This window comes from Podarcis liolepis, assembly GCF_965112155.1.
Source record: "Podarcis liolepis genome assembly, chromosome: 16".
NCBI classification, from domain to species: Eukaryota; Metazoa; Chordata; class Lepidosauria; order Squamata; family Lacertidae; genus Podarcis; species Podarcis liolepis.
Genome location: NC_139567.1, coordinates 22,046,811 through 22,072,192, shown reverse-complemented (window position 1 = coordinate 22,072,192; position 25,382 = coordinate 22,046,811). Strand labels below are relative to the sequence as shown.

Sequence of the window (25,382 nt, the reverse complement as noted above, 5' to 3'; positions counted from 1 at the left end):
ATCACATATATTGAATTGGCTATTGTGTACGCAAATAATATTTAAAAGGAAGATTTTTTTTAAATAGAGAATAGATGAGGCACACCTGTTTCAAAAGTAAAAGCAGAACAAAACTGCAAGATATTTAATAGAAGTACAGTATGAACAGGAACACTATTCTACATTTGCATATTATCTAGGAACATGCAAAACATCAAATCTCAGTGTTGTCTACACTAAGTGGCAATGGCTATTCAGATTTTCAGTCAAGAGTTGCACCCACTCCTACCTCAAGATGCCAAGGACTGAACTGCATGGAAAACATGTGCCCTACCACTAAGCTTCAACCCTTCTCCATCTGTCCTGGATCATCTTCACAAAACTTGTCCATTTAAAGACAAGACTGAGACTGAGAGACAGAGAGATCACTAGGGTTAGACAAAAGACATGCAAATACTGTAATCCAAAGCCTTCCCTTCCATATATTTCTGCTGAACCGTTGCTGACAAAACCAGCTCTGAAAACTAAAATGTCCAATTCTATTCAGCACAAAGAGTTGTCAATTCTCACTAAGTTCAGAGAAAGGTGAAAGCTCACAATGCCTTGTCTAGTCAAGCACATCCCTTTTTACACAGCTGTGCCCTAGAACAGGAGTAACTAGAACACTGCCTCCTATGAAAAAATACTGCTTCCTTTGAAGCAGTTTCCCCTCAAGGAAATGGTTTCACAACATCCTCCGCCCATCACATCTAATCTAACATCCATGCATTAATAGGCATGATGGATACCATAACACTCTCCGTGCTGTCAGAAACCCACACAGCCGCTTCACCACACATGGCGTATTGCTGATAATACAACCGAATCTTCAGAATGTTTTCTGTTTGTTATTCAGCAATGTTCTGCAGAAAACAAACTACCAATTTAACTCCCTCATTCTATTTTTTAAAAAAGCAATAGTAATTCAGCACAGAGATCCTGTCAGCAGTGTCTTATGACAAAGATCTATTGGTCTGCTTTAGAAGCATATGTCAAATTTATTAAATGAACCATAGACCTTAAAAATGAAGGGGAAATAAACACAGCTCCTTAGCATTTACTCCTATCAATTTACATCCCTTGGTTAAAAAGCAGTCTTTTTTCTTTTTTCTGGTAAGAATAAGAATGAGATATGCTACATTCAGGACTACTACAGAGATAAGAGATGATCTAGCATACACCTAACAGTAACTGCTAAATGAATATGAAACAGATTAACCTACAGGTAAATCACAAAAGCGGGTTGAGTGGTTCCAGCAAAGTAGCATAAGGATTCAGCTGAGGATTCTGCATAGCGGAGACAGTGTTGCTGTCTGCCTCTTCTGTGTGAGACATTTTCCCTGGCTGTCAAACCTTTGTTCTCAAACCGAGGCTGAGCTCAGATTTTTTGAAATATGCTTTTTTAAAAGTAGGAGCTAGACCACAAAACAGAACACAGTTGTGTACAATATTCTCTTCTCTGTTAAAACATTGTTTTCCATAAAGAAGAATGTTTCACCTTTTATTATTCTGCACCAAGAAAAGCTGTTTTCTATCCCTCTTCCCACATCACACATCAGAACAAGGAAACAAAGACTTACAGAGATTACCTGGATTGAAAGGGACCAGAGAAATTAGCCAGCAATACTATTTCTGATGAAGGTCAAATTGCTTAAGAAACCCAGCCACCCCATCTGATTTTGGTGGCTCCTTAAAAATGCTCATCTGATATTCTTGAAAATGCGTTTGGTCAGTCCACTTGGGATAGGCAAAAAGAGGTGGAGTTTCTTCATACCTCCCTCCTAGCTATTATCTCAGTGAAGACTGCTAATGGAGAGGAAGAAAACAGCATCTATGTACATCTTCGAGAAAGGGCTTCAGCTAGTAGGAGGAAGGACAGCTTAGGTATGAGTGTTTAGCTATCTTAGAGACCAAAAAAATATATATTTAAAAATATAATTACAATAGCAGTGTGAGGGGAGTAAAAAAAAATCACTGATACTACAGCCACAAATTGGGTCAGAGTTTTTTTTGTGTGGTGTTCACATCTCAATATATAGGTTTATTCTAATCTCTTCATAGAATAAATTGTATCTATATATTACAACTTAATATCTAACTGCCATCATTTCTTTATGTCTGCCAGCAAATTACTTTGGTAATTTGGTAATATAAACATAGGAACACACAGGCTGTGCAAAGTCAGATCACTGGTCCATCTAGCTCAGGGATAGTCAACCTTTTTATACCTACCGCCCCCTAATGCATGTTTCTTGATGATAAAATTTCCTTACTGCCCACCAGTGCTTGATGTAAGGAGGATTCAGCTTGTGCCATAGAACCCCCTACCGCCCACCTAGAATCCTGAAAAGCCCACTAGTGGGCGGTAGCGACCAGGTTGACAACCCCTAATCTAGCTCGTACTTCCTACCTACACTAACTGGCAGTGGCTCTCCACATTTACAGACAGAGCATTTTCATCCATAGCTGGATATGCTGGGGATTGAATTTGAGATCTTATGTATACACCAGCTGTTGTGCTACTGAGCTATGCCTTTGCTCAAAAAAGGGTGCATGTAGTTAAAAATGATACCTGGTGAGCTTGTTACTGTGTAGGAGTAAGAACGGCAACTAGAAGACAAAGCCAAGTACTAGAGATCCCCCACCCAAGGCAATCTTGACTCTCACTGCTTTAAGCAGAGAAGTGCACCTTGGAGGAATGAGGGGCACTAGTCCAGAACACTTCTATATGCAAAATTCATTTGCTCATTAGAGTTCTAATCTTGCAAGGACTTCCAGAAGTTTACACCTGGCAACTATAAAAATAGCACCAACATTCAGGAATCCTATCCCTTCCTCCCACAAGGGAGAATGGAGGTCAGCAGGTCAGTGCAGAGAACAGTCAGCTCACTGCTCTTCCGGAGACATAACCAATTCAGCCCAGGGGAAGGAGGGCAAGGATGGAAGGGCTGTTTTCTTTTTCTGCCCCAATAAACATAATTAGGATTGTGAGCAGTGCTGGCGGGAGAGAAATTTCTTCACGCTACACTGTCTGTTTGTGTTTGATTAATGTAAATCTTCCCAAGGCACTAACCATGCCTCAGGCAACATGATGGCTGAAGCTCTGTTAACAAGCATCCATGCAGCTGAATACAACAGATAGAAAACACAAAGGTGGTAGTAGCAGGGGGGAATCCTCAAGAATTCCCCCTAAAATCATCTACTGGCTGTGATATCACTTCATTCTCACATTACCAGGGTTGGAAACCAGAGAACTGCATGGAATAACAAATCTGAAAAGGAAGATGTGGCATTTCTTTACATTTTTCCTGTAGCTTACAAGACAGGCATCGCATCATCTGCAGTCTAGATCAATGTAAGATTTAAAAAAACAAAACAACTGTTGTGATGAAATACAGCAAAGTCATTGATTTCCACATTACAGACAACGTACGAGTCCCAACCAAGATAAAAGACTGAAGATTTTAGCAAAAATTCCTAAAAAAACAACCCCTCAGATGCAAAATTAGAAACATTTACTATGTTACATAGGAGTCTGATGCAGACTCCTAGGATTTGGTCAAAAAAGAAGGTGCTAAGCCAAAGAGTCCAAATTTTGTCCAGTTACCATGGTGCCAGGACCTGACACTGCCCAGACCCCGAGGAATTTTTTTTCTGAGATTGTCTTGAGACCTCATAGAGAACCACAGTGCAACTGAGAACCCAGAGGAACCTGAAGTCAGAAGACAGCCTGAAGCTCCCCCACTTCATTGGTGGCCCTACTGCCCCCACTACACCAATGGCAACATCACAAGCCCTGCCTTGATCCCTGATTCTCCCCTTTTGCCCCACGAGTGGACCTCGTGGGCTGTCCAGAGTCACCATACAAGTGACCATTTGGCTGCTCAAACGCTCTGTCACCAGGGGACTCCTCAGGAAAAACAGTTTACTTCAGAGGGGAGAGAAGAACCAGCCTCAAAAACCAAGCAGATGACCAGGAAGAGGAGATGCAAACAGTCTTAATATGTCTCTGTCTCCTCTGGACCCTTACTGGATTAAAAGCTCTATACCGGGCTGCTTAAATGTCCAGCTCACTTGCTCAGCTACTGCTCCAATACTGCCCTGGATACACTGAAAATGCAGACATCTCTCTGTATAACAAATATGACTTTTTTATATAGTGCTGGAAATCTGATCTAGGAAACTTGGCTTTAAATGACAGTTCAGTTGTAAGCCAGATGCCCTGGGCCACAGCCTCTCTCACTAAGCCTCTATCAGGCTGCCTTTGAGGACTTCATTAAGTGGTATCCTCAGCACCCGGCTGACAGGAGGTTGAAACTTCCTCATTCCTATAACTTTCAACTGTCCATACTTCATGCATATTCCCATATATGACACAGATACTGTGATGAGGAACAAAAAATTAAACCAATTCTGTTCCTCATTCTTTTACTCTCATGTACTAAGTAACTAGATCGCTCCAGTTCCCTTAGCTGTAAACAGGTATAATGTTACTTACTTTTGTTCAATCTGAGGATTAAATGGAACTCTTGCCAGTATTAGTGTGTCTTGATTTTTGGTGATGTAAAAAAATCCATATTTATTATGTATTAGGATAAATGATATCTTGCCTTAATAATGTCCAAGGTAGCTAACATCCTCAAAAATGCACCACCAAACAACTAAAACAATTTAAAGCCAGAGAAAAAGGCAGTATGGCAAGTAATTAAAACATCAAAGTCAACATTAAAGGACAAATCAAATAAAAAGCCCACCTAGACACATATATCATCAAACACTCTGTTAAACCATTGGTATTAACTGATTTTTTGTTGTTGGGTTTTTTACGATTATTGTTATTTTAGGTTAATGTTCCAGTTGTCACGATTTGTGCAAGGTTATAATGCAGAAAGGTGTAAAGCAAGCAGTGATTTTAAAAATACAGTGGTACCTCACAAGACAAAAAACACGCAAGACGAAAGAGTTTTCCGTTTTTTGAGTCGTTCAGCAAGACGAATTTCCCTATGGGCTTGCTTCGCAAGACGAAACGTCTTGCGAGTTCTTGCGAGTTTGTTTCCTTTTTCTTAAAGCCACTAAGCCGTTAATAGCCGCTAAGCCGTTAATAGCCGCTAAGCCGCTAATAGCCGCTAATAGCCGTGCTTCGCAAGACGAAAAAACCGCAAGACGAAGAGACTCGCGGAACGGATTAATTTCGTCTTGCGAGGCACCACTGTATCCTTCAGCAAAGTGAAAAGCTCTCAAAACACCACTCCCATTTACTAACTGAACCATCAAATCATCATTAGCTGGGAATAAACAATCCCATTGACAAGTTATTTTAAAAGATTTTACAGATTCATTACTGCAGTTTCAGATCCTATGAAATGCTGACCCTACTATATCTGTTATCAACATATAACAGAAGGGCTGTAATTCAGTGGTACAGTACATGTGTTGCATTCACAGGGCCCCATGCTCAATCCCTGGCACCTCCATACATTATGAATAATAAATACTTATGAGCATGAATAGCCGCAGTGACTAAAAACCGAACAAACAGAAAAAACGGCATGAATGAATACAGCCATTTCACCGGGGGTGGGGGGTGGGGTGGGGTACATGAAGGTTGCAACAGCTCTGTAAGGCATTGTGAGAATGTGATTTTCAGCACAAGCAAAAGAACAAAGACATTTACCACACTGTAAGGAGAAACATTGCAGATATATGATCATTCAAAAAAAAAATTGTTCACAGAGCTAAGAGAGAGGAAAGGTAGGCCTATTAAGAGGGAAATACTGACAGGGAAAACATACATGACAAAGATAACATTGTTTTGTGTTTTATGATACTTTACTCAGATGGAAAAGGCTGTATTTTATTTGGTATACATTTGCAATTTAGCAAGTTAAAAATAGATTACATATGGATTGTCGGATCAAAAGAAGTGTGTAAGTGGCTTAAATTCTTTAAATGCCTCTTCTTTCATGCAGCATAAGTTGCCTTAAAATAAGACTGCTTTCCTGGAATATTTATTCAGCAAATATTTATATACCACCAACATTAAGAAATAATTATCATGGCAAACAGGATAAAATAAACAATAAAATTACATTTATAAAACTACTACAAAATAAATAACTAATCAGTAAAGGTAAAGGGACCTCTGACCATTTGGTCCAGCCGCAGATGACTCTGGGGTTGCGGCGCTCATCTTACTTTATTGGCCAAGGGAGCCGGCATGACTAAGCAGCTTCTGGCGAACCAGAGCAGCGCACAGAAATGCCATTTACCTTTCTGCCAGAGCGGTACCTATTTATCTACTTGCACTTTTATGTGCTTTCGAACTGCTAGATTGGCAGGAGCAGGGACCAAGGAACGGGAGCTCACCCCGTCACAAGGATTCAAACCGCCAACCTTCTGATTGGCAAGCCCTAGGCTCTGTGGTTTAACCTACAGTGCCACCCGTGTCCCTGATCAGTAGATCAGGTTAAAACATAACTGAATCATGCCCTCGGGGAAAGCAAGTGTGAAAATATTAGTTCTACACAGGTATTTAAGTGCTATACTGTAGGTGCCTGTCTGACAAACACTGAATCGGGAATGCATTCCAAAGAAAAGGTTCCACTATACTAAAAGCACTGGTCTTAGTGGACATAAGTTAAATCAACGTCTCATCTTGGGAAATGTCATTAAAAATCAGACTTATACCTTGCTTATCTTTCTGCTATTTCTGTTATAAGGTCTTTTCATTTTCAATTTGGCCTTTGCTTTTCTTCACACCCTGTTTGCTAATAAAGGAACTCCATCCTGTTTTAGATTACTAGAGGCATGATCCTGTGCAAGAACAAACCAAGCAAACTGGAGCTTCTTGAAAAAAAAAAAAAACACAAGAAGCTCTCCTGCTGCTCAGAACAAGATATGGTAAATATTTACGCAGAATTCACAGACCTTTACCCCAAATAAGGAGCCAGGCATGGGAAATGAGCAGCTTCCCAGAGCTCTACACAGCGGATATGGAGGAGTCCCCGAGGAACGGAAGCTTTATCACCAATGGAAGATGAAGTGCAGTGACTACAGTCCTGGGTCATACTAAAAAGTCTCTGGTTTCCCTTCTGCAAAGATGTGTATCAGTTCAGCAGCATGCACAGCCACAGATTGTCAAGCAGTCTTGGATAAGTTCAGCGTCTCAACACATCAGACCAAGACAAGGTGTCAGCAGTAACACTTGAATAAAAGTTTAAGAATAAGAGTCTAAACATCAGCAATCAGTCCAACAGACTGAGGTGGAAAGGGCTAGCAAGAGGAGAAAATATATAGATGTTCATATCAGCCACTTCCTGCATCTTAAGAGTAAAGGCAAGAAGGCCGTGTGTGTGTGTGTGTGTGTGTGTGTGTGTGTGTGTGTGTGTTTGGGGGGGTTGGAGGAGTTTCTCTGCCTCTCAATTTTCTCCAGTTTTTAAAAATAAAATTGGAGGAGGGGAGAGAATCTGTAAAACTCAAGAGAGAACTGCTACTACATCAGCCTAGATTACTAAACTAGAAACTCTCACATTTCATTTGAGAAGAGTAATTTCAAACGTTGTAGAATGCAGAGCATCTTAAGATATACTGTATTTTTCGCACCATAGGGCGCACCGGACCATAGGGCGCACCCAGTTTTTTGGGGGGGGGAAATAAAGGGAAAAAAATTATTTTCCCCCCCCCCGCAGGCGCGGGGCTGGGGCGGGGGAAGCTCGAGCTTCCCCCGACCCCAGCCCCCAAACAGGCAGCTCTCTGCAAGCCGCGGGACCGCTCCCGCTGCTTGCGGAGAGGTCCGCGAAGCCTGGGCGCGCTGATCTCAGCGCGCGCAGGCTTCGGCATGCTGGCAGCTCTCCGCAAGCAGCGGGAGTGGTCCCGCTGCTTGCGGAGAGGTCCGCGAAGCCTGGGCGCGCTGATCTCAGCGCGCGCAGGCTTCGGCATGCTGGCAGCTCTCTGCAAGCCGCGGGACCGCTCCCGCTGCTTGCGGAGAGGTCCACGAAGCCTGGGCGCGCTGATCTCAGCGCGCGCAGGCTTCGGCATGCTGGCAGCTCTCCGCAAGCAGCGGGAGCGGTCCCGCTGCTTGCGGAGAGGTCCGCGAAGCCTGGGCGCGCTGATCTCAGCGCGCGCAGGCTTCGGCATGCTGGCAGCTCTCCGCAAGCAGCGGGAGCGCTCCCGCTGCTTGCGGACAGGTCCGCAAAGCCTGGAGAGCGTGAGGGGTCGGTGCGCACCGACCCCTCTCACTCTCCAGGGTTCAGTGAAAGCCTGCATTCTCACCATAGGACGCACACACATTTCCCCTTCATTTTTGGAGGGGAAAAAGTGTGTCCTATGATGCGAAAAATACGGTATTTTGGCCAAGCTAGGTGTCTACCAAACAATGGCAAGCTATTTTATACAACACAGCCTTCAACTTCTCTTGCTTCTCACTAGCCTCAGATTCCTCCATCTTCTGCATTAAAAAAAAGAAACATCTGTCACAGAATAAATGAACATGTGAAAAAGTTGAAAAGTTTCTTTTAATTCATGCAAGCTTTCAAAACCCATAATGTTCAATGTAAAAAAAGTTCAGAATTTGAATCTATGGGTCTTTTGACATTGATGAGAGGAATAAACATGAATCACCTTAGTATTCATGTTTGGAGCGGATTATTTAGAACTGGGGTAGCCAACTGGATGGCTACCAAATATTTTGAACTATAATTTCCATCAACCCAAGCCAGGAGAGTTGTAGTCCAAAAAATCTGGAAGGTACAACGTAAGCTACCCCTGATTTAGAACAATTCCAAACTTCCTTCTGGTTGTGTCTGGTAATGAAATTAATGTGACCCTGCTGAACACCATCAAGAGATGCTTGGGAAATCAATACCATTGACCATAGTATCTTCCTGAATCAGCAGGTTAGAAAGGGGCTGGGAAGCATGGTGTTACAGTTGTTTCAGTCCTTCATGTCAAGTTGTTTCCACACAATGCCACAAGGCCAAATTATCAAACAGGCTGCTAAGGCCCTGGCTTAGAGCCTTTGATTTTCATATTAAAATCTACTAATTTTACAATTAAAACACCAGTTGTGCTGGAAGAAGCCAGTGTTCAAAAATTTTTCTCTTATTATATACACGATGTATATGCTTCGATTAGTAAAAGTGAGGAAAAGTTTATTAAGCAGCCCACTTAGACTCTCAGCAATTTTCAAGTTTGAATATTGAACTAAGTGATATTAATCCAGTCTAGACTGTTGCACATTATAAAACCATGCTGTACTTGCTACTTGAAGCATTCTAACATTCACTTCAAGTTATCATACAGTGCTATGGTTTTCTTTTTCATTTATTAAACCACCTGAGAATGTACACATATGTTGCTCATGATCTCTGTATAGTATTAATAGAGAGAAACTGTAGATATAAGAAAGAAAGAAAAAAGGCAGCAACTCGAATAACGTGATGAATCTTAGAGCAAACTCCAGTACAGGCTTTTTGTAAGTACCACTTAAAAACTACAAAAAAGAGCTAACTATTAAGGCAACAACAAAAGAACAAGTTGCAAGATGATTATAATGGCAGGAATTAAATCATCTATTGCACCTACCTAGGTCAAGGTACTTGTAAAGTATTTATTCATTCAGTACTTACCAATAGTTCTGGAACAATTGGCAGGGGATATCTGCACTGGCAAAAAACATTTTAGAAGTCCCACACGCAATCCCATGCTATCTTCAGCACCAGCCCAGAACACTGCAGGTCACTACTATATGGACTAACATGCCTAAATCTATTTGAAATCTATACATCTGGGTACTTATAAATCTAGAACTGCACACACCCAATATCAGAAAGCAATAGGGTGGATACAGAATAAAAAACAACAGTACCTATTTTCATTCTCCCAGCCTCTGAAAACACAGAGATCCATTGCCTAAAACAGCTTCAGATGCTCAAATCTCAATGTTGGAGACCAATGAGCAAATTTAAGCCCAGAAAGTGTATGAGACTCACAAGAGACCTTCTGATTCCCACTCGTCACACATTAATTTTTTTTTTGGTCACTGATAAAGCTATTGACTTTTTTCCACACTGATAATTTCACTCCCTTCCCCTCCAAGTCAATAAATGATCAATAGTCTTTTTTTCCAGGCCTTCTGGTATCACCTCCCAAATTTATGTTTAACAGTAACATGCACTGCTACTCAAAACAATGCTTTGCAAATGGGGGGGGGGGGAGTTTGAACAATCATAGTGGTTAACTTTTTGTCATTACTCCATTTTTTCTTTTAAATATGTTTTCACAGAGACTCTTGAATTTAGTCTGATTGCTTGCCTAATAATGGAACCAAGAACCTGCATAGTCCAGAGGATAAACAATGAAAATTCAGCAATTCTCTGCCACTGAACTCTGATCGGCTAGTTATAATTTAAAAATTAATTCTTGGAATTCCTTTGATGTGAAGAGCTGAAAAGTGTTAACTACACACCGTAGATCACCATGTGAACATTCACCTTACTAAATGAGGCCTTGTGTAGAAAAATTGTGAAACTTTTTTTTAAGCCACCATGTTGATCTTCAAATCAGCAACCAGTATATGAATCTGTGAATGTTTCTCCTCTCCTGGAGATTTCTAAAACAGATTATACTGTTGCAGTCAAAGATGGGCTGTGCATCTGCACTACCCTACTTAACAAAACGTGCATAACACTTACTCAATTAAAACAACAACCTCTAAGAAGTTTACAGAAAGGAAAACTGAAAATATTCTTTAAAATTCTATCTATGGACTACAGTGGTACCTCGGGTTAAGTACTTAATTTGTTCCAGAGGTCCGTTCTTAACCTGAAGCACCACTTTAGATAATGGGGCCTCCTGCTGCCACGCGCCGCCAGAGCCCGATTTCTGTTCTTATCCTGAAGCAAAGTTCTTAACCTGAAGCACTATTTCTAGGTTAGCAGAGTATGTAACCTGAAGCGTATGTAACCTGAAGCATATGTAACCAGAGGTACCACTGTATTCTAGTCCTTCTCTAGTCCAGACTAGAGCCCCTCCCAACCCTTTAAAAAAAAGGCATCTGGCAACAGTAGCAAGGACAAAAAACTGTGAAAATAGGGAGAATCAATCCCTGTGCCCTTGTACCCTTACTAGTGCAGCTGGAACACAACAGGTTCTGGCACCCACCGCTAGGCACGGACACTGGTAATATGGTGTCCTGTGCAAGGCCAACATTTGCTCCCCACCTCCAGCCAACACACCCCCTTCCCAAAGCTGGCTAAGCAAGGCACCAGGCTTTGGGAAGGAGGCATGAGGCTCTGACAGGGTCCCAGAGCCCTCCCATCTCCTTCCAAAAGCTGGGCAAGTGCTAACTAAGCTTTATGAAAGAGTAAGGAAGATTCTAGGACCTTGCAGAGTCCTCACATCTCCTTCCCAAAGCCCAGCACTTACTAGGCTTTGGGAAGGAGGCAGAAAGGTACTCTCTCAGCTCCGCACCCTGTGCAGGGGAACCAGTCGCACTGCCCTAAATCCACGACTGCAATAGGTTTTGCAAGGTCCACCAGGGTCTGCCTTCCTCCACTTACTGGAGAGGAAGAAAGAAAGAAAAGGGAGGAAGAGAAAAAGAACACATCTCCCTCTTCTTATTTTTCCCATAGCTGAAGTTCTCCTCCACAGGGTAACTCTTCCATAAAGAAAACGAAGTGAAACTCGCTTGGCTTAGTTTCCAAGTCACCCTCATGTGAGCCTGGGGAGAAAAGTCATGCATTTCTACCAATAACCAAATCAGCCTGACAGACTGCTGATTTAGACCAAAGAATACCTGAATAAATAGTCATTTACACAGTCGTCTCCTCAATATCCCCAATGTCTGCAGTGTTCTCATCTTGAACATATACTGATCAATTATAAATTTCCACTTTCCTATAACGTACTTGTATGTATGTTTTTTTTAAAAAATAATATTTTATTATTGTTTTACAGAAGTGTAGTGCCTCATATATATTTTTTCCCCATGTAACATTTTTACAAATCCGTTTCATTTGTTGAGGCATTAGGGGGAGAAGAAAATAAAAATAAAAATAAAAATAAAAAAGGAGAGAAAAAAGAAAGGGGGGTGGAGAGAGGGAAGATGGATAAGGGTGGGATTGGGTGGCGGTGTTTCTAACTTGTATGTATGTTATAAATATATGAATATACTGATCTACAGGAGAGGACAAGACCACCTAAGAACCTGCTCTAGCAGGACTATCTCTCTGGGCCTTCCAACCACCACCTGTCCTGTGTGAAGGATTCTCATTACTTTATACCGTACTGTTAATACTGTTTATTGTGTTTTCTAAAAGTGTTATTTATGGTTACCATTTCAGCAACCTTGGAAGGATTTGAATCTTGAAAAACAGGAGACATATATATCTATATATAGATATAATTGTTTTTTAAAAAACACCCAGTATTAATGAGGAAAATCCAAAGCATTTTTTAATTGTGAGTGCAATCGACACTGTTAATCTTAAATGAACTGTCACCAAAATCCACACCAGTAAGTATTCAGAACCAGTTAATTCAGATCTGGAGAAATATTTTGTAGGTAAGATCTGTTCAGCACAGATTTGAATTTTTAAATAATTTTAATAAAAATACTAAACATTAAATTATTTTAAAAGGAGAGAAGAATGATTATTACCAACGTGTCAATTTAGTTCAACATAAATAATTGTTCACATACTGATGAAACCTTTTCTTCACCCATGAGATGGTAACCAAGGGGTCTTTTGGTCTATTATGCTTTTTGAACGCGATCAATGTTTGGCAAAGAAAAAAATGTTAGGAGGCTACTAATGCAACACAATTCTCTTCAAAAGACCAAGTCAGTGCAACATCCCTGGGAGAGCTCAACAAGACAAAGAAACTACATTACCATTATCTCCACCTTTCCCTACCAATCTGCTTAACAGTTACAACAATACCACCACCATCCCAATGTGCACTCAGGCACACACAATCCAGTATATGGATTGATACAGACATACAACCAACTCTGGAAAATTCCAGCTGCCAATGGTATTATTATACACAGATTCTGTCGCTATGCATCTCCCAGCAAAATGAAAATTACTAACTATTGGTCCCATTAGTGGCCTTTACAACAAACAGGGAACAGACTTCTACCTAGGAAAATCCCTGAAAAGAACAGTCCTGCTTTGACGACAAACACCAGAAGTCCAGTCGTCTCTCTGGTCATTTTACCTCACTAACAGCTAGCTTTGCTGTTTTTCTTGCTTGCTTATTTCTGATTAATTTGATCCAAGTGGTGATTTAAATAAGAAATCTACCTCGTTCAGTAATGGAATTCAGAATAAATCCTCAATACTAAGATGAAGCAAGAAGGGTTTCTACAAAAGCTGCCTGCTCTACACTGCCAGGACAGGCAAGCAAAAGGCATGTTTTTACATTGATGTAAGCTTCTACGAACTTCCAGTACAATTCACTCAGCAGCTGGCCTGGAGACTAAGCACTGTTTCAGTATCTCAGGAAACACAGCGCAGATCAGAAGGAACCATTTCCCTGCAATGCAAACAAATGATAGGGAGAGGGAAGATTTTAGAAGTATGTCTCAGTCATCCTGATGTTCTTGTCAAAGGAGTAAATAAACAAAGAACTTCCAGCAGCTATGGAACAATTGATGTAAAAAATGGGATTCTTGTCAACTGGCTGCATTCCAGATTACAGCAGAGAACATCAAACTGCTTGTGACTCCCAGCAACTTGTTGCAAGGTTAGTTTTCATCCTCAAAGCTTAATTATCTACTATTTTATTAGTGAATAAGGAACACTTCTAGAAGGGACATTTTCACATCATATGTATTTCTGCACCTTTGTCCAACACCTACCCACTAAGCACAATTGCTAAAGGATGTCAGCCTGCAGAAAGGACAAACAGCTCCAAAAAGCTTTCCACACTCAATGGGAGAGCTGAGTCACCACAGCTGGAAGCTCCTCTATATTTTGCCAGCTTCCTATCCCCAAAAGTTGAGATATTATTTTCTGATTTTCCCAAAAAGCACATAGAATTTCAGGGGATGTGAAAGAACATACAGTGAAATCATCAAGTAGGTATGTTTCCTTATTAACTGATAACCCTCAAGTATGAGAGAAAGGAAAATACTTAGAACTTATTATCTATAGCTAAAACTTGGGAGATATTTTTCTTGATGTTTTCAGCAGGCTACTCAGTATCACAAAGAGTATGGGCTACCTAATAAAAACAAATTTAAAATGGGCTAATAACTTTTGTGAACTTATTTTCAAAGCCAGGCAAAAACTGTTATTACTCCTCTACTGCACAAGATTTTCTGAGAGTTCCATGGGAATAAGATCTTGCTACAAGTACAGTGGTACTTCAGGTTATATACGCTTCAGGTTACATACGCTTCAGGTTACAGACTCCGCTAACCCAGAAATAGCACCTCAGGTTAAGAACTTTGCTTCAGGATGAGAACAGAAATCGTGCTCTGGTGGCACGGCGGCAGCAGGAGGCCCCATTAGCTAAAGTGGTCTTCAGGTTAAGAACAGTTTCATGTTAAGAATGGACCTCCAGAACGAATTAAGTTCTTAACCAGATGTTCTAAACAAAAATTGCCCTCTATCACACCAAGGTACCACTATAAAATGCTTGTTATCCCCAACAATAAAAGCAGGGAATGGAGTGAAGGAGAGTAACTTGCAAGGGATATGGTAGCCCCTGAAACAGGTAAACCAAGACAAAATTTTCTTATGGCAAATAAGGCTTACACCACATAGAGGTGAGGGAGGGGACAGCTCTTATAATATGTTCCTAAAAATCAGTGTTCACACCACAGCATTGGCTTCCACACTAAAGTAATTTTATGTGTATACAGAGGCATTTTTACCTCCATGTTATATTGTAAAGATGTAAAGGTTTCAATCTCAATATTTTGTTAACTTACCCTTTGCTGCTGTTACAACAAGGCAACAATAAAACATTTTCCTTTTATGCCAGAACCCTACACGACTTTCTGTATCTCATCCAACCACTCTCATGTCTACTCACGACTGTGACATTTAATTGTAGCGTATATGACTTCAGCAACAAATTCAGCTTCATTGACAAAACTCTAGATACTTTAATGCCTCAATTCTACATGGACTGAAAAACATCTCAAGTCTATAAAAGCCACCCTGGGGTAATGGTTACTCAACCAGCCAATAGAAACAGAAATAAAACATGTGGTACAAAATGCGATAAGATCATTACCCACAAGAGCCACTTCCGCTTTTAAAACCACAAAAAACCACAGCAGAAGGCAAACCACAGCTTTTTTTTTTCCAGAAGCTTACAGTGCATCCCCAGTTTGAAATGTGCAGCTACCTGTGATAAGATCCAAGGAGATTCCTTTGTCCTCTATCCCAGAATTCATGCTTATTTCCAGGAAGTAGGCTGATCAATTCCCTTTACACTTCATTTTATGGATCTATTATTGTTCATTTTATGCGACAAATCAAATTGACTCAAAATGTTACATAGCACTTTTCAATATGAAGATAACTCCATCTCTCTTCCACCCACTGTCCTGTAATACAAACTTGAGGTTTAGTATTCTGTTCCTATTCAGCTGTTCTGTAGTGATCAATGACATTACCCAGACAGAAAAGCCATAAAAATTCTGCAGTTGAAGCCATTCTGCAGGTATAGGAAAGTATACAAATTTAATCAATAATAATAACAATCCTTATTTCTGACTATTTACAAGTTCTGTAGCCTTCTGTATCTTATTCATCACTTCTTGTATGCAGTTGGATTGTTAATGGCTAATTATCACCCTTTCCAAGTTTCTGGTTCATCAGTATCATACCTTGCAAAAACAGAGCGTAAATGAGTTGATAAATATCTAAACAGCAGCAAATAAATACTTGGAATAAGCTTAGGATACCCATCCTCAGTCTTCCTCTCCCTCTCATATACAGAGAGTCTTGAATAGGATAAAATGTGCATAATAGCTATCATAAATGGAGTGGCAATTTATAGAATCAGTAGCATCAAGTGGTAAAGTACCACTTCAGTTGCAGTGGGAGGGCTTGTATAATGTATACTCATGTACAGAAAATGAATATGTACCAGTGAAAAAGATATGTCAAATCCTTCTCTCTGGCATTATTTTTTCTACATGCAGGGAGCATAAATTGGTCCCTAGCACCACAATCAGAGTATAAAGAAATCTGTATGCTCCCAAGACCTACTGCTTGTTTTAATTGTGACAGCCAGACATGAATGAATTTGCAATCCTGCAATTTCTTTCAATTCTTATATATAGTCTCTCCAAACTTGTATCCCCCCTCCTTTGCCTGCATCTGGTGCCAAAAATCAAATGACCCTTCTTCATGCCTCCAGATTCCAATAACACTTCCTCCAGGCACCTTCGAATACTGGCTCATTTGAAATTCCACAAAAAACATGCCTAAACTGCTCACAGATTACCATCAGCTTTAATTTTTCAACATTGGAAGCTATCCAAACACTATGCCATGTGACATGATAAACCAAGACTATGAATAGAGAGGGTCTGAGATCAGTTTCCTACACAAACAGGAACTATTTGGCCAGACCAGGACACATCACTACAATAAAAACTGCTTGAATAAGTCAAATTTATTTGCATCACACATTTAGTTCAGGAGTGCAACAAACTGTTCCAAGAGTGCTGCCCTTGTAAAGCCACACCTCATTCATGTGAGTACAGGCAGAAAGATAGGCAGTTCTCCCTTTGGCAGTTTATACATGCCATTTCTTTATCCACACTGAGAGGCCCTTCTGGTTAATTCACACCTTGCACTTCATGCTACATCCCCCAATGAGATCATTAACAGAGAAGCCATAATTTCACTGAGCTGTTTAAACAAGTTTAGAAGCTTAAAGTGCATCTCCCGAGTCAGTAAGTATATCCTGTTGCAATCCTAAAGAGGACAATATGTGTTTCTAACAGAGACAGCAATACTTTGACCATCAGTAGCTGAAGGGCACCTGACAACCATGATGATGATTGACGCAGATTAAATACACAGAAACAAGGTATGAACTTGAATGAACTGCACAGACTGGGAATTTGAAATGTTTACACAACTATTCCATCCATTGGGAAGCATTTCTATGCTTATTTACTGCTTTGAGTTAACTGTAGAAGTTCTTGTTGCTCTACAGAACACAAAGCTACAGACTGGGGGAGTGGAAAGTCCAATCAACCATTGGGATAGGAAATATGCAAGTGTTTGCCAAGAAATGGTAGCTGCTCGCCTTTCTAATTTCTAAACATATGCAATACATGTTTCTGCTGGCCAGAAATCAGGATTGTAAAGTGGCCCATTTTTTCTCCAGAACCTCTGAGATCAGGTAGGCTACAAATTAATTAAAACACACACACACATCTCTAGAACTGAGTTCACGAACAATATATAAATGAAGTGTCTCTGAAAATGGCACCAAGTAAAGGGTAGATGCATGTGGCTCAAGAGTTAAAATGTTTTGGAACAAATTTCATTTATTTACATGGTGCCAGAAACTTACTAGATGTTCCCTAAGGAAGCAAAATAAAATAAGCATGTCTTAAGATCAGACAGACTTCCATTTCCCATCTTCATTTGTTATACCTTTGGATTCATAACATACACTAAGGAAATGCTGGATTTTAAACAGGGTGCCGTCATATAAATTTCATTTCTTCTTTTATAACATTAAGTAATATCTTAAAGGTTTTGTTGTGGGGCTTTGTTTTTAACTTTGCATTTTCACCTTCCTTAACCAGAGCTCATTATTCCAAAACAAGTGACAAATGCATAATTGCTTGTCTGTTTACACACACACAATTCCTCACAAAGCAAGAGGGAATGTTTCCTTTGTGTGGTGCCCTGCAGATGCTGTAGATTCCAACTTCCATCAGTCTTAGTCTATGGCTATGCAGTTAATGGCCAAGAATAATGGAAGCTGGAGTCCACAATACTGTATCTGGAAGGCACCAACTGGCTGCCCCAGTGCACTGCTTTAAAGGTTAAAACCAGCACCTTAGTTGCATTAGAAAATGGTATCCCATTGAGTTCTTCTAGTACAGTGGTACCTCAGGTTACATACACTTCAGGTTACATACGCTTCAGGTTGTACTGTTAAAATATGGTGCATATACCGAAAAAGCATCAATATTTTTTAGTGCAGCATTCACATATATATACCCATGCAGTACCAGCTATAGGTTTTGATTATACAAAAAGTGTGTCTCACAGTTTAAACAAAGGAATCACCACTGCCCGTCTAGTTGGTTTCAACATCAGATCCACAGCAAATTTTGATGATCAAATATAGAAAGGAGTTGAAGTTTGACTAAGTTTGACTGTCTATGCAAGGTTGGTGTATAAATCAATATGAATCAATAGTCACACTTGAGAGAATCCTGCATGGAACACCACAGGCTTTAACTGAATTCTGATGAAATGAAGCAGCTCTCATGTACAAGAAGTGGTAGAAATATTTGTCCCTCCAGTGTATTGGCCGTCATTGTGAAGTTCTCATTTATCCCCATTCCGGCTGTTATCCAATTTGAAATATAAGGTACTCCTAATTGGCTTCTTTCAGACTTTGGCAGGATTTAAATATGATGTACTGGATGGAATGAAAATAACTTGGTATCCATTACCGCCTTGAACCTTTCAGCATTACTAATTTATGTCATACTAAGTTCAGTGCAACCAAAGGATTACATGCATTTGGCCAGCAGTATCCCGCCTCCACCCAAGCAATTACCTTGGCACCCATAGCTTTCTTCAAAACCAGAAAAGCAAGCTCCAATTTTTGCTAGAGATAGAATAAAAGCCTGAAGAAACTGTCTAGTTCTAACCAACAACAATGATCAAAATTTCCAACTTGAAGGGGGAAAATAATAACTAAAGGAAAGCTCATTCTAAGTTTATGGTCATACCAGCTAGTGCAGTTTATATCATTTGTATCATTTCATGGGTGGAACAACTGGTTGCTTCACTTCCAGCTGAGGGAAAGGGAGTATCCCATTAATGAAATACTCACATTCTGTATTGTTTGACACAAATGTTGGAACAGAACTGGCCAGACCCTCTGTCTGGGAAGCGTGAGAGGTTGCCTCTTGAAATGGCAGTCTTTAGACCTCTTTCTGACAATGGATCAAAAACCCAGCTTGCCGTTTTACACAGTGGGCTGTGGTGCTTAAAAAAGCAGCATAAGAATGTTCTAGGTGGGAGGACAAAAAGGCATAGCTTGTCTCTTCTTCTCAGAGAAAATCAGTGCCACTAACAGTCTGAATTATCACTGAACACTGAAACAGAATATCTTTCTTTATATTCTGATGTAAATACATAACATCATTTAATGTGTTTCCTGATAACCTGGGAATAGATACTTTACAGTGATAGGCAACACAAGTTTTTTTAAAAAAGTAAGATAACACGATGACTGGAAATGTTTGACTAAAAAGACTGCTACAAATATAGTTTAAATGTCTGAGCACTACAAATTAGCAAAATGAGAAGTATGCACAACTTTTATATAACTACAACTTTTCAGTTAAGCAACTGCAACAAAGGATAAGAATTTCATAGAAAATGGTTGTGCTTAGCAGAACAATTCTTATTTTCCACCCATTTAGATGTCACTATTATTATGCAGGCATACGCTGAAATATGAGGCAAATTAGAAAGAGTCAATTTTAGCATCTAGTGATGAAGGAAAACAACAATTAAGAAATCTTGTTTAAGTAATTGTGTAAATTCTCCACAAACACTTATTACACTCATGGTAGCAGGGATTTTAGATGCTATTATAAGAATTCACTTTAACAAAAACATGCTGGAAGAAAAGATATCAATTGCTAAACATGGGACACACTACCTTCTAAGGACACGCAAAAAATGCACACAATGTGTGAGGCAATGACTGGCAATGCTATATGAAAATTGTTGTTGTTTAGTCATTTAGTCGTGTCCGACTCTTCGTGACCCCATGGACCAGAGCACGCCAGGCACTCCTGTCTTCCACTGCCTCCCGCAGCTTGGTCAAACTCATGTTCGTAACTTCAAACAGTATTTATTATTTATGAAAATAAATGCAGTTAATTAGATTGACAAAAAAGGGAAGCAGGCACATCCAGACGTTTCTTGGTTGTAGCAACACAATGCACTCGAGTCATCATGATCATCTTAAACGTTTTCAAATTGCTCAGCAATGAAGGAAAAACACACTTTATCCCACTCAGCCATGTATCGCCTGCCACAAATGGCAAAACAGAGGATGTTCAAAGCCAACGCTTGCCTGCTTTCAGACAGAGGAACCCAAAAATATATCTGAAGAAGTGTATCTGAAGAAGTGTACATGCACACGAAAGCTCATACCAAGCTCAAACCCTTAGTTGGTCTTTAAGGTGCTACTGGAAGAAATTTTTTTATTTCAAAGAGAATGAGTCCTCCTAGTTCAGGCCAAAAGTCCATCTATCCCAGGATCCTTTTTCCACAGTGGCCAACCAGTTTCTTATAGGAAGTCCATAAACAAAACATGGGGGGAATTAGCCCTCTCTTGCCAGTTCATCTCTAGAACTTCAAGAGTACTGGTAATTGGTAAGAAATCAGCCTATGAGTGAAGACTGATGTCCATGACAAACCAAGGTCAGGTTGAATACATTGCAAGTAAACAACACTGCAAAGCACCATGCTTGAAGGTGACTTTAAGGAATAACAGAACTGTTCATTTCTTTTTCTTAAATAATAATAAAAAAGCTGGGGGGAGAGAATCATTTATCTGTCTCCTACCAAAATAAAGCATAGGACAGTCACCAAGTCATTATTTATCTGGTGTTTTCTGAGCAGAGGAAACTACTGAGCAGACATATATTCATGCAGAATCATGTTCAGAGTCAAAGCTTAGGAAAGTGAATGTGGGATCGTGAAAACAATTACCTTATCACCATTAGAAAAGAAGTTGCTCAAGGACAGAGGTCAAGCAGGGTGGCACAAAAAGTCCAAGATTCCTGTCATACAGCACACCTAGGCTGAAGACAGAAAGCTAGCTTTCACCACCATTAGCAAGTAGTTGCTAATACTGAAAGTTGAATGTGTACATTAAAAAGACAAGGAATATAAAAAGACAATGTGTCAATTTTTATAATGGTTATTTAATACAGTAGAACCTTGGGTTAAGTACTTAATTCATTCCAGAGGTCCGTTCTTAACCTGAAACTGTTCTTAACCTGAAGCACCACTTTAGCTAATGGGGCTTCCCACTGCCGCCGCACCGCCAGCACACAATTTCTGTTCTCATCCTGAAGCAAAGTTCTTAGCCCGAGGTACTATTTCTGGGTTAGCGGAGTCTGTAACCTGAAGCGTATGTAACCTGAAGTGTATGTAACCCGAGGTACCACTGTACAATGATAAAAAGAATACCTTGTTTCAGCAACCAACCATCTCCACTATAACTGCTCACCTGCAGCCTATTTTTCTGCTATTCAGATCAGTTACTAGCTGACTAAAACCTGTTTGATAACATGAAATAAATGAATGGCCTAACAGAACTTCCAGTAAGCTACCGAAACAAAACACTTACACTCTTATTTTTTAAGCTCGAAAAAGATTTGTAGGAAGATAATTAGAGCTTGAAGCACATGCTCTGTACAAGAAAATCCAAAGCATTCTTCCCATTTTTCTGGAAGAAAATGCATTCAAAATCCAATTATGCATTTAAACTGAGTCTGCTGCTGCTTTTAAAGAAAAGGTTCAGCATTTTAGAAGCATAAATAAGCAGCATGTTTAGCAGTTCTGTAGCCAGCTCTGGAACCCAGAAAATTGTCTGAGATAATCAACAGAGCTGGATTATGTGCCTGTTGACTCCATGACTCATCTACAAAATAAACTCTTCAGGACTGCTGCAGCAGTCACAAGGCCAAACATTTGGACCAAACTTCACTTCTTGTAATGCCTATGTTATTGGGTGATGAAGTACAAACTAACACTATTCCTATCCAGAAGAGTAACAGATACTTGCCAAAGAAAAAGCCACTGTCAAGTTCATTCCCCGCATCCTTTTCTTTATGATTATGCATCCAAACTCCAAAATACGAAGTGATGGCTGTTTCCAAGGTTTTGTTTTTTAATTTAGTACTTAATGAGGAGGAAGCAGACTTTAATAATAAAAGCACAATATGAAACCTCTTATCTAAACCCAACATATTGCATGTTCCAGATAACCAGGACTTCCCTGCAGATGAAGAGGGCATATCCTAGGTTCCAGAACTGTCAGTATCATTAAGTACCAATTGCTGGGAGGAAATGGGGTGGGGTTGCAGTTTAATAGGATGTAAAGAGAAGCGAGGGAAAGTAACATGAGTCAGAGGGGAAGGAGGAGAGGAAGAGGGGAGAGCACAGGCTTCCATGTGCCAACTACAGATCTACTGTAAAGACAGACACTTCAGCATCCCATTTTGAAGAACAAAATATAAGTCCAAACACAATACAACGCTCCAAATAAATTCTGTGGGTGCCAGGAACTATGAGATTGAAGAATGCCACCGTGCCAACTGGGAAATAGGTTAGGTTATTACGTAGTGTGCTCCAGCTCCACTCAGAACAACCTGCCCACTAAACATCTGCACCCCCAAGATGGAGCAATCTTCTATACAGCCCCTTCACTGAAGTTAGGAAATACTTTCAAGAAGTAACCCTATTACGACAGTATACCAGAACGCACATCTGGACCAAGTGACTAGCAGCCTTGAAAATCCTATTATCTGAATCCATTTAGAACCTAACCCAAATGATTTGATCATCATCAGATCAAAGCTGGGCTTGCCAACTCAAAAAGTAAATTCCAACCTCATTTACTCAAGGCTGTCAACCTTTGCACCTTTCCCACTGTTGCAATATTAAAACTTAAAATCCGACCAAACTCCAAGCAGTCAATGTAGAAGGTGCACAGAAACACTATTCATACTGACCTGTCCGTGATTGCAGACTGTGTGCCACTCATTGGAGCCCTTGGCAAGGAGACGACTTTTTAGCCAATCTGCATTGTACTAGTTATAATTTAAGTACATTACTGTCAATTTCCCATACACACACCAGCTTTGCTCCAGAGAAGTACTAGTGAAGTCAGTTAAAAACAACAGCAATGCAGTTCTTCACGATTGCCCAAAAGATCCATATCAGAGTACGCTCAGGAAAAGCCACAAAGCAACTTTTCTGCCCCAAATCCTCCAAGTAGTATGGGAGAAGGCCTTCAAAGTCATGATTCAATACTCTGAAAATCCTGCCGTTGCCTCAAGATGGTAACTGTCAGACACAGACACATCTGCTTCAAGTTACTCCCAAGCCTTGTGTCCAGGCATCACAGTTCCAGAACTCTTCTCAAGTCATTAGGCCACAGCAAACCAACAAGAAATCAAATAGCGTAGCAATCCCTGTCCAAAGAAAGGGGTGAGGGAACCTTGTGGGGGAGCAACTAACCTCTTCCCACCCTTACTACCCCATGGGAGGGCAGGAACGCCTCATCTAATACACTTTGGGTCAATTTCCCACTGCTGAAAGTTGCTTCTCTGGGCTCCACCACTTTGTAAACTGAAGAACCCTTTGATGACCTTCTGTGGGACTGTGTGGGGTGGCGCTTCTCTCCTGCACTTGATATTCTTTTTCCTTTCTGAGGGGGGTGGGGAAACCCCTTTTGCAGCACTAGCCCTTATGGCCCTGCTGACCTTTCTCTGTAGGATTGTCAAGAAAAGCTGGTAGGGGTGTCCCACTTTTGAGCTGTTTCCACCAAGGAGGGGTGGGGGGGGTGTTAGGAAGACAGGAAACCCCCTTAGCCCTTCTATGGAGAACTGAGCAGAACCTCCTCTTTCTCCCTTGGGTAAAGAGAAACTCTGCCTGTTAGGAGGGCAAAAAAACAGCAGAGTAAACCAGCCCCCCTCCTCTAAGAAGGGGTGGGGAAATGAGATCTACACGCACCCCAGCCCCAAATTAGGCTCTGGGGCTGATTAAAGGGAGAGAGAAAATTAGTCTTGCATGAACTGAGGTCGCAGCTCGGAGCCTCCCCTCAGGGAAGGGTGCATAATATTCCCTACTTTGGTGGGGGTTGGGAGTATGAAAACACACACGAGCCAGGCCGGGGGGGGGGTCCTCTCTCGACGCGCCCCCCGCCCTTTTCTTCTATCTCCGCCTCTCTCTCTTTCTTCTTCTAGGCCCCGAAGAGCATCATCTTCTTCCTGACAGGACTAAGTTCGTCGATGGGTCCGGGGTGGGGGTGGGGAGGTCGGACGCCCCGAAGTCGTCGTAGCAGCAGTTGCGGCGGCCGCGGGGTGGAGGTGTGTGAGGAGAGATGAGGCGACTTCTTTTCGCCCCTCCGCGTCGAACCGGCTTGACTCCGGTTCGAGTCCGGTTTGGGGGGCCGCTTCGCCGCCGAGGCTTCGCCGGTGGAGGCAACCCACCCGAGCCTCTCCCGTCGACGGCTGGGACGAGGAGTGGAAGAAGAAGAAGAAGAAGATTAAAACAACAGCCGTTCCCGGAGAGGCTCCTTCCCGCCGCCGAGTCCGGAATGTGAGGGGGAGAAAGCGGAGCGGGAGGGGAAGAAATGTGGGCTCCTTTCCACAGGCCGCGTCTCCTCCTCCTCCTCTCGCCGCCGCCGCCGTCTGAGGGCCCGACTCGGCTTCGCCGCTCCCGCCGGCGCTCGCTCGCTCGGGCTAGATTCTCCTCAGGCCGACGTTCCCCGCCGGCTTCGCTGGGGCAGGCCCAGGTTCGACTCCACTCGGCTCCGTTCGGCCTCTTCCGGCGGTTCCGGGACTATTTTGTTCCCCCTCCTCCTCTCCCCCCCCTCCCCTCGCCACTTCTTTAATGCATTCTTCCCCCACCAACACACACACAGCGCTTCACTTCAGGGAGCCGCCTCGCTCTTCGTCTCCTCCTCCTCCTTCTCCTCTCGGCGCTCCATTCCTCGAATCCTTCCGCCGGGACGCGTCACACGTCGTTTTGGAATCTCCGTCGTCGCGGCTCTTCAACCCAACACAGCGCGCCGCCTCCGCAGTTTGCGGCGGGAGGGTGGGGGGTGAGGGAGGAGTGAGAGAGAAGGAAAGGAGTCCGTTCGAGGCCACACCTAGCAGGTCTTCCTTTGGCCCTCTTGCCGCTGCTGTCGCTCACGTCCCTCTTGTCACGAGACGGTGGCTTATTCGGGCAGAGCGGCGGCAGCAATATGTATCCATTTGAAGCACATGACTTTCCCCCCAAGTAATCCCGAGAACCATAGTTTCCCTTCTCAGAGCCCTAACAAAACTACAATTCCCAGGATTCGTAGGGAGAAGTCATGTGCTTTAAATGTGCAGTTGAAGA

At 41.6% G+C, this 25,382-nt stretch overlaps 1 protein-coding gene across 5 annotated transcripts in view; it reads right to left on the bottom strand.

Moving 5' to 3' along the window:
* ARHGEF12 (Rho guanine nucleotide exchange factor 12) overlaps positions 1 to 25,125 on the bottom strand; it is a 91,470-nt gene extending 66,345 nt beyond the window's left edge. For 3 of the 5 annotated variants that reach the window (XM_083480911.1, XM_083480912.1, XM_083480914.1), the window contains exon 1: positions 23,006 to 25,120. In XM_083480911.1, the coding sequence (XP_083337037.1) occupies positions 23,006 to 23,037 (32 nt within the window). In that variant the 5' untranslated portion in view covers positions 23,038 to 25,120. Of the gene's footprint in view, positions 1 to 23,005 lie in introns of all 5 variants that reach the window. The other 2 variants (XM_083480913.1, XM_083480915.1) reach the window with 1 other exon arrangement.
* Positions 25,126 to 25,382: the final 257 nt, after the last annotated feature.